This window comes from Aspergillus fijiensis (assembly GCF_003184825.1).
Source record: "Aspergillus fijiensis CBS 313.89 unplaced genomic scaffold BO72scaffold_8, whole genome shotgun sequence".
In the NCBI taxonomy this organism is placed as follows: domain Eukaryota; kingdom Fungi; phylum Ascomycota; class Eurotiomycetes; order Eurotiales; family Aspergillaceae; genus Aspergillus; species Aspergillus fijiensis.
The window spans coordinates 755,536-764,935 of NW_024468984.1; the positions used below are offsets into that span (position 1 = coordinate 755,536).

A 9,400-nucleotide genomic window follows, 5' to 3' on the forward strand; every position below is an offset into this window, starting at 1 on the left:
GTCTCCTTGATAGGGTCATAGCTCTCTGGAGACCATCTGTCCCAATCTTGGTCCCAATTCTAATTCTGTCGGAGATGGCGGGGTCATGCTCATCAGTGGGGCAACTGTTTGCCAGAAGAGATGCGCCTCAACTGCTGCAGAGCCGGCCGTTGATTCAAGAAGACTCTTCTTCCCCTCCCATAGCTGAGAGCAATTGAGCGTCTAAACTTCGACTCAATTTCTTTTTCTCAGTCCAGTCCCTACAGGAAGGCATTGTGTTTGTATAGTACAACTCATTGCCTTTGGTGCGCCATGAGTTTTCTTGCCAGCGGCAACCTTCCCGGCTCCTTTCTAGGACGCATGGATTGGCTACATGTCTACATTGCCTGCGCTGCATTTGCCGTCTGTGGATTCGTTGCGCTGGTTCTGTTTGCGTCCCGGCAAACGCGCAAAGTTGACTACGACAGTGGCATCTTCACCTACCTGAAATTCATCTACGCAAGCTTCCTCAAGCCTCATGAGAAGAGCGGAAGAGGACAGCAGGATGCACTGGAGAGCTTCTACAAGACCCAAGTATGCCAGCCTGTCATCTTGCCAGGCCGGGACGTGACTGACACAAGTCCTCCAAGGCCAGTGTGTACGATGCGACTCGCAAGCGCCTCCTCCGCGGACGCGAGGACATGCTGGGCCTTGTTGCTGCGCAATTGAAGCATAAGGTTGACAGCCAGGAGCTCAAAGCTGGAGAAGCCATCTGGGTTGATGTAAGCTCTTCCTTCAATGTCTTGGGCGTACACATTTGCTAATTGTTCAGATTGGTGGAGGCACTGGGTGAGCACCAATTGAAGCTGTAGCCCCTCCGGATAATCCTAATTGCATCGTTAGATACAATATCGAAGCGATGTCCGCCTTCCTCTCGGTGCCAGACTTCTTCGCGCACGTCTATCTAGTCGATCTTTCTCCCTCCCTTTGTGAGGTTGCCCGCCAGCGTTTCCAGAGACTGGGCTGGAAGAACGTCAGCGTCGTCTGCCAGGACGCGAGGTCCTTCCGGTTGCCCGAGGAGGACAGGGTAGATCCGCGCTGCGAGACCACCACGGCGACGGGCGCTGATCTGGCTACCATGAGCTACAGTCTGTCTATGATTCCAGGTGGGTAGCCTCTCCCGCGTTAGAAGAACTATGCTGACCAGTGCAGACTACTACAGCGTCATTGACTCACTGCCTGCGCTGATCAAGCCTTCTGGCGTTGTGGGAGTTTGTGATTTCTATGGTATGTAGAGTGTGGGCTATGATGCACATAGGATACTAATTCTGGCGCAGTGCAAAGCATCGTGGACGTCTCCTCACGCAATTACATTGGCGGCGCCTTCAATCGCCATGTGAACTGGCTTGGGAGAGCCTTCTGGCGTGCCTGGTTCGACGCGGACCGTGTCAGTCTTGAGGCTGCTCGTCGTGATTACCTTGAATACCGCTTCGGGACCGTGATTTCAGCCAGTGAGAGGAATTACCTGTTGGGTGGAATTCCCTACTACATCTTCGTGGGATGCCAGAAGGATTCCACTACACATTCCGGCCGCGATGCCATTGAAAAGCTCAACGCCTCTTTCACGGAGTCTCCGTACCTCTCTCCCGCGAAGCATCGGAGCGAGATAGATGCGGCTATTGTGAGCAGCACGCAGGAGATCAAATCCAAAGCGTACGAATCTGCCGTGATCAACCTCGGCTCCAACCTTCCTCTGCCTTCGTCATTCTATCAGAACCACCATTACCGCATCTTCTATGACGACCTCCTCCCCAAGCACACCCAGTTCGGCAACGAGTACATCTATGCTTTCAACTGGGAAGACCCCCGTGTTGACCACAAACTACTCAACATCCAGCGCGACGACGTCATCCTCGCCATCACCAGTGCAGGCGACAACATCCTGGACTACCTCCAAAAGAGCCCCCGCCGGGTGCATGCCGTGGACCTGAACCCCAATCAAAATCACCTTCTCGAGCTCAAGGTCGCCAGCTTCATCGCACTTGGCCACCGTGACGTCTGGAAGATCTTTGGCGAGGGCAAACACCCGGACTTCCGCCGGCTCCTCATCACCAGACTGAGCCCTCATCTCTCGAGCCAAGCCTTCCAGTACTGGCTCGAGCACACGCACGTCTTCGCCTCCTCCTCGGGCAAGGGCCTGTACGAGACCGGCGGCTCTCGCCATGCCATCAAGATGGTCCGGTACCTCTTCAAGGTCTTCGGGCTCCAGTCCCAGGTCCAGCAGCTCTGCGAGGCGCAGACGCTGGCCGAGCAGCGCAAGATCTGGCCCAGGATCCGCGCCGTTCTAATGAGCAAGCCGCTGCACTGGGCGGTCGTAGGGACCGAATGGTTCGCCTGGAAGGCGGCCGGGGTGCCCCGCAACCAGCGCAACATGATCATCGACGATTTCTACAAGCGCAACGGGCTGAACAAGAAGATGAAGCAGGCCAAGGACGTCAGCGGCCAGTCGATCTGGGAGTACGTCGTGGACACGTTGGACCCCGTCGTCCAGGATACCCTCATCAGCAATGACAACTACTTCTATTTCCTGTGTTTGCAGGGCCAATTCTCCCGCAGGTTAGTCCAGTCACCCACCTTTCTTCCCATACCCACACGAAAACATACTAAAAAGTTGTACTTCATGCAAAGATGCCACCCCGCCTACCTCACCCCAAAAGCCCACGTCAAGCTCTCCTCCCCCGGCGCCTTCGACGGTCTCCGCATCCACACCGACGAGATCAACGAAGTCATCAAGCGCATCACACCGAGGAGTCTCACCATCGCAGTCGTCAGTCTTCCTGCCCCTTTGTCCCCTTTGTCCCCTTATCCTTCCCCCAAAACTCCCTTCTAACCCGTCCAAAATAGATCATGGACTCAATGGACTGGTTCGACCCCACCAGCGACGCCGCCGCCGCCCAAGCCCAGAAACTCAACCACGCGCTGAAGAAGGGCGGCCGCATCCTCCTCCGGTCCGCCAGCATTGACCCCTGGTATATCCGGCACTTCGAGGCGAACGGCTTCTCCGCGAAGCGGGTCGGGGCCAGGGTCCCTGGTACTTGTATTGATCGGTGAGTTTCCCGTCTGGAAAAAGCAACACATAAAGTGATAGGGGGTGTGTGGGAGGGGACATGCCGCAGCTGCTAATGCGTGACCAGTGTGAATATGTACGCGTCGACCTGGATCTGTACCAAGACCCGGGATCTGGATCGTCCGGCGCCGAGTCGGGCGATGTCGGCTTTGTCGCTGAATGAGTGAGTAGGGTACTGAAGGGGGCCGTGAGGGGGAAGGGGGCAGGTGTACTGGGTGGTGAGGGTGTGTGGGAGGTGGGACTTGTTCTTCAGTTAAGCGCCTTGTTTTAAATGGTAGGAGCCCTGGAAGTCGGAAAAGGGCAGATATAGAGGTAAAAGCCTAGAATACTATCGCTATCATATCAGAGTCAAAGCCTAAGTTAAGTTATCTCATATCTACCCAGCCAAACAGCCAAACAGTCAACTCCGCCGACTTCCATGAGGAACCATCCATCGAATTCCATCCGGCATTTACACGCCCCCAATTCATCTATCCCACGCATACCGAATACCGATGACAAGAGACAGTTAACCTTGATTGAATCGCCAATGCAAATCTCTATGTACTGTATATTAGCACCAAAAGGACATTGCAGGGACCCGGGCCAACATGAATGGATATGAAAGGCGTACAGCAACTGATTGGAAGAATAAAAAAAGAACAATAGGTTTTTTCTCTGTACAATAAGTGAAGGGAAGAATTAATCTTAACCCCAAAACCCTCCAACAACACTTCCTCCCCACTTCCTTCCTTCCTTCCTTCCTTCCTTCCATCATCAAGTCAGATCATGTTAAGGTTAGGGTCCAGGCCATGTCACGTCACGTCACGTCACGCCACGCATTCATCATCAGGAATCGGTTGAGATCAATCGAAGGTTCAATTATTAGGGGGAGCAGGGGTGGAGGGGGGGGGGATGTGTGAAAGGGCAAGATAGGGTGGGTGGGTGAAAAAGTAGGTTTATCTCCCCTCGGCTGCTTCCTTCATGCCCCGCTCTCCATTTTCTGGTCATGGTTCTGTGCCTTTCGCACTTGATGGGTGTGAAGCTTCGGATGGAGGACGATCCATCTTGAAGATTTACATTCACCAGTCGAGGACATCCAGAGTACATGAAAGGGAGATTAAAAAGGAGGGAAAAGATTCCGGAGAGGATGGGGAGGGAAATGCATAACGACATGACAAGTTGAGTTAGGGCATGTTTAATCGGGGGTCGTCGAGTGTGTGTTTTCGCTCAGAAGAAAAAAACACAATAGAGGAACAGGAACAATAATGTGAGTCAACGGGGGCAAAAGAGGGGCAAAAAAAAAAAAAAGAAAAGGACATGAAGCGTGATGATAATGATGTATTCATCGACTTGGATCATATCATACACAGACACCAGACTTCTGCAGCACAGATTTTCCCCGCTAGATCGCTAGGACATCTGTGCGATTGACTGGCGCTGGCTGGGTTTTCTGGACTTGACTTTCTTGAAGTGGATTGACAAGAAAAAAATCACGAGCGGCCGTATCGGGTCTTTCCGAAAGAGAAGGGCACGTAACGGTACTTGATCATGTGTTGGATTTGGCGGCGCACTGGGTGGGTGGATGTTTAGTTAGCTGGTTCTATTGTATGCATGCCACGAGTGGTGGTAGGTAGGGTGCATCCAGGGAGGACATACTCGTCAAGATGAACAACATGATCCAGTACACGACCAGGACAGGCCAGAAGACCGGGATATCGAAGACCGAGAACCACGAGCAGACAAACCCGATGGCGATGGCGCGGGTCGCCGAGTGCCAGAACTTGAACTCGGGGAGCCGGCGGATGAAGGGCCGGAACTCGTCGTCCTGCTTGGTGGGGAGGCTGGGCGCGCCGGCATCACCGTCCTCCAGGCCTTCGTCTTGGGTCAGGGAGGGGTCGAACTTGGGTTGCAGGAAGAGAAGGAAGAGGTTCAGGAGGTAGATTCCGAGGGTGTAGGCGACTATTCAGGAGGAGGGGTTAGCTCTGTGTGCCGCTCTGTGTGCCTCTCTGTGGGGGCAAGTTCGTGTTTGTCTGGGGTTTCCGGTTTCTGGTTTCTGGGGTTGACGTACCGATGTACCATCCCTGAGCGAGGACAATTCGCAAAAAGAAGATCAGGAGCAGAACGACGGTGCCAGTCCAGCGGTAGGCTGTGAAAGGTGTCGAGGCATCGAGGTAGGTTTGATATTGCTATTGTAGAAGAGGCTGGTGTGTCAGCGGGTGAATTTGTTTGTATGGAGACTGGGCTTGTTGATTCCGCTTGACTTCGCCGAAACTGCGCTCCGGATTGCGGAAGTCTTCCAATGCGGGCATTGTCGAGCTGAATAGAATCAATGCCCTCGGATAGAGGGAGAAAAGCAGGACAGAACTCACCCGTGCGAGTTTGGAAGTCTGTGCCGTGACGGCAGTGAATGGAGTCTGCTCGGGTTCGGGCACGTCCATGGCGAAGGCGCTGAAGTTGGGGAAGGATACTAAATCCTTCCTGTGTAATCGAAGTAGAGAGAAGAAGAGGAGGGAAGTAAAGGGAGTAAAGGAAGAGAGAGGGGGTGAGAGACGGAGAAGCGCAAGGATAGAGAATATTCTCCCGGTCAGCGCATGCGATGGAGAGGCGACGGAAACAGCAGCAGTCGGTTAGTTAGTTAGTTCAACACTTTAGTTAGCAGCGAGAGGCAGCACAGCACAGCCAACAGCAGATAGCCAGAGGACAATCCGAAAAGTGTCCACTGCCTGCTGGCTGGCTGGTCCATTTTCCCCCTAAGCCGCTTTCGGCCTCGGAAGCCACAGATGGCGACACCCGCTGCTGCGCCTCATCTGAGTCAGCTGTCACGTGAGAAGGACAACGTGCTACACGTGCTGCTCTGCTGTCAAACCGAACAAACATGCTGTCCCTTGGACCGACCGGTTATTGGCGGGCCGCGGCCGAGCAGCTCTGCGGGGAGACTCGAGGTAGTTAAGGTGAGGTGAGTATGTCATCGCAACAACCCACATACTACTAAACCCGCTCCATCTCCCCATTTCCCCATTGACTTGAAATACCCTAGCACCCCTACTCATTGAATCGAATCACTAATTGAACCCTCCAAGCCACCATGTTCGCCCGTCACTGCTCCCGACTCGTCGCCTCGCGGACCGCCCGGCCGCTGTCCACCCACCTGCGAACATACACCTCCGCGACCTCGGCCTACGAGCACATTCTCACCTCAACTCCCAAGCCGGGCGTGGGATTAAGTACGCCCTCAATGACCTGAAGCAAACCCATCCATCCGAAGCTGACACCCGCAAACAAACAGTCACCCTCAACCGGCCCAAAGCCCTAAACGCCCTCTCCAGCCCGCTCTTCCGCGAACTCAACGATGCCCTGACCAAATACGACGAAGACAAGGACATTGGCGCCATCATCATCACCGGCAGCGAGAAAGCCTTTGCAGGTGCGTTGCCCCTCCCTCCTCTTCTTCCTTCCCCCTCCCCCGGGCATATCCTCCCAGGACAAATCCTCCACCATCTTCAAGTGCAAGAATCCCTACAAATCCCCAGACCCATTTCCCACTTCCCACTAATCCTCCAAAAAAAAAGCCGGCGCCGACATCAAGGAAATGGCCCCCCTAACCTTCTCCGCCGCCTACACCACCAACTTCATCGCGCCGTGGTCGCACCTGGCCACGAGCATCCGCAAGCCCGTGATCGCCGCGGTCTCCGGCTACGCGCTCGGCGGCGGATGCGAGCTCGCGCTGATGTGCGACATCCTCTACTGCACGGCGACGGCCACCTTCGGACAGCCCGAGATCAAGCTGGGGGTGGTGCCGGGCGCGGGCGGGTCGCAGCGGCTCACGCGGGCCGTCGGGAAGAGCAAAGCCATGGAGCTGATCCTCACCGGCCGGAATTTCAGCGGGAGGGAGGCCGGCCAGTGGGGGGTGGCGGCCCAGGTGGTTGAGGGCGGGCTGGAGGAGGTGTTGGCCGCAGCTGTGAAGACGGCGGAGACGATCGCGGGGTACTCGCGCGTGGCGGTCGTGGCGGGCAAGGAGGTGGTCAATAAGAGTCAGGAGTTGGCGCTGCGGGAGGGGGTCGAGTTTGAGCGGCGCGTGTTTCATGGGTTGTTTGGGAGTCGGGATCAGAAGATTGGTGAGTTTGGCCTTTTCTTTCTCTTTCTCTCTCTCTCTCTCTCTCTCTCTCTCTCTCTCTCTCTCTCTCGAGACAGAGAGCGAGGTGGAGGTGGGGTTTTGGTTGTGAGAGATGGTGTGAGCTGACTGGTGTCCTTGCGGGTAGGAATGGAGGCCTTCGCGGGGAAGAAGAAGCCCGAGTGGTCGAACGAATAGGCGGGAATGGTTGGTATAATAGGTGGGTGCTTGGAGTCCCGAGGTGAGGCAGCAAGTTGCTGTGGATATGGTCCCTGTCCGTCAGTGGAGTAATAGCAACATCCCAATTGAAATCATTAATCGTGTCGTATTTCATGGTCGAACATGTAACTATGTACATCTAATATTATTAAAGTATTACAAGGATCTCTTACGCAAAAAAAAACCTCCTCACGAGGCCGCCTTCTCGGCCTGAGCCCCCTCAGCAACCACGGTCTTCTCGGTCTGGTAGTGCTCGACCACATCACGATCCACCGTCTCGTCGAACACATCAACCGGGGTCAGATGGAACTTCCGGGCGCTGACCCCCCGCTCAAAGAGAACATCCAGCTCGGCAAAAGACCGGCCGCTGGGCTCCGGCACCCGGAAGAAGGCGTAAACAATGCACAGGAAGCAGATCCCGCCCCAGAAGAAACCGGCATAGTTGCTCCAGTTCCAAGCACCGGGGTTCAGCATGTACGGGGTCAGAACACCGCAGATGATGGCGACAATGTTGTAAAGCGTGCGGCCGAGCACAACGGTCTTGATCTGCAGGCGACGGGTGGACAGCTCAGCCACAAGGGAGTATGCCACGGTTCCGACAGTGAGCTGATAGAACAAAGCCCAGACAATCATCATGCTGCCCGTCGCCAACGCCCCCTGGGTCTTGTGCGATTCGGGAACGAGCCCAAGGAAGCCCATCACGAGAAGCATGACACACAGCCCGCAGAGGCCGTACAGGTAGAGAGAGCGGCGTCCCAAGCCCACGGACATGAGGAACCAGGCGCCAAACACGCCCACCATATTGATTCCGTACTGACCCATGGCGAACGCATACGAGTTGTCAGTGCTCAGCCCGGCCTGCTCCAGGAAGTACGTCGAGTAATTGGAGAAGGAATTGCCACTGAGGTTCTGAATGGCCCAGACCATGCAGACAATTTCGGTTCGGCGCAGATCAGTGCCCTTGAAACAATCGAGATAACTGGCGCCCTTGGTGATTTTCTCCTCCAAGGCCGTGGTATGGACCATCATGGAAATGGTCTCATCGGCGTCGAAATCCGTTTCTCGGTTCAGACTGGTCAGGCGCAGCAAGGCGTCCTTCGCTTGTTGGATCTTGCCCCGGCGGACGAGCCACCAAGGCGACTCGGGGGCGAGAGAAATGCCAATGAACAGCGGTAAGGGCCACATCCATTGGAGGGCATAGGGAATCCGATAAGCCCATTCATCTTGCCGATTGATCATAGCCTTGATCACTCCGATACCGATCAGTTGTCCGACACCCCAGCAGAAGTTGACATACGTCGTCAAATAGCCTCGCAGCGCAACGGGGCAGACCTCGGAAGCATAGGTGATGGTAAGTGTTTGGAAAACTCCCCAGGGAATTCCAGCCAGAATTTCCGCGGCGAGCAGGGCCTGGACATTGGGCGCAGTGAAGAAGATGGCAGTCCAGGCGGTGATGAGAACAAGACAAGCCATGATAGTGTACCGATATCCAAACCGTTCGGACGCCCAGCCGTTGATGAAAAGGCCAATGATTTCTCCAACATATGCACCGTTGCTCAGACCGGATTGCCACTAAATAGGAGAGATCATATTAGCAGGAAGGTTCTCAAGACCATCAATTGATTGAGATAGGAAAGTGCAACATACCCGGGCTGGAACCTGATATGAGCCGTCCGCCGTCAGCTCACCGTATTTCCGATTGAATTGAGGAAAGGCATAGAAGTTGTTGACCAGACTGATGTCGTAGCCTTCCATGACAATACAGGTAGAGATGAGGACACTCCATGCGACAGCCTTGGGGTAGAGCTTGACGCCCTGCCACAGGGTCATCTGCCGCTCCTTATCGGTAGCGGCTTTGGCATTATGGATGATCCTGGCGGCGGAACCCGTTGAGCCGTCGGAGAGAGAGGGCGGATGCTCTACCGGTGCAATGGCATCCGGAGATTTGTTGGAAGCCATGCTGGAAGAGCAATTGCGATGCCCTGGGGAGGGGGTGGAGGGGG

At 55.0% G+C, this 9,400-nt stretch overlaps 4 protein-coding genes across 4 annotated transcripts; 2 read left to right on the forward strand and 2 right to left on the reverse strand.

Moving 5' to 3' along the window:
• Positions 1 to 74: 74 nt before the first annotated feature.
• On the forward strand, positions 75 to 3,252 carry BO72DRAFT_475312 (class I SAM-dependent methyltransferase; the record flags this gene model as incomplete). Its single annotated transcript, XM_040947321.1, has 10 exons — positions 75 to 82; positions 309 to 552; positions 609 to 740; positions 791 to 807; positions 862 to 1,124; positions 1,171 to 1,245; positions 1,296 to 2,574; positions 2,647 to 2,785; positions 2,863 to 3,065; positions 3,153 to 3,252. 10 exons carry the CDS (start codon positions 75 to 77, stop codon positions 3,250 to 3,252), a joined length of 2,460 nt encoding a protein of 819 aa, XP_040804754.1.
• Positions 3,253 to 4,356: 1,104 nt separating this feature from the next.
• BO72DRAFT_445318 (Rer1 family protein) lies at positions 4,357 to 5,746 on the reverse strand. The gene is made up of 4 exons (XM_040944013.1): positions 5,437 to 5,746; positions 5,136 to 5,253; positions 4,724 to 5,026; positions 4,357 to 4,637 (listed from the first exon to the last, which is right to left on the reverse strand). Exons 1-4 carry the CDS (start codon positions 5,503 to 5,505, stop codon positions 4,558 to 4,560), a joined length of 570 nt encoding a protein of 189 aa, XP_040804755.1. The 5' UTR covers positions 5,506 to 5,746; the 3' UTR covers positions 4,357 to 4,557.
• Positions 5,747 to 6,140: 394 nt separating this feature from the next.
• Positions 6,141 to 7,380, forward strand: echA (enoyl-CoA hydratase echA). The gene is made up of 4 exons (XM_040944014.1): positions 6,141 to 6,291; positions 6,354 to 6,491; positions 6,637 to 7,182; positions 7,327 to 7,380. Exons 1-4 carry the CDS (start codon positions 6,153 to 6,155, stop codon positions 7,374 to 7,376), a joined length of 873 nt encoding a protein of 290 aa, XP_040804756.1. The 5' UTR covers positions 6,141 to 6,152; the 3' UTR covers positions 7,377 to 7,380.
• A 100-nt stretch (positions 7,381 to 7,480) lies between these two features.
• On the reverse strand, positions 7,481 to 9,400 carry BO72DRAFT_525207 (putative MFS alpha-glucoside transporter). Its single transcript, XM_040949938.1, has 2 exons — positions 9,045 to 9,400; positions 7,481 to 8,969 (listed from the first exon to the last, which is right to left on the reverse strand). The coding sequence occupies exons 1-2, from the start codon at positions 9,354 to 9,356 to the stop codon at positions 7,587 to 7,589; spliced, it is 1,695 nt and encodes a 564-aa protein (XP_040804757.1). The 5' UTR covers positions 9,357 to 9,400; the 3' UTR covers positions 7,481 to 7,586.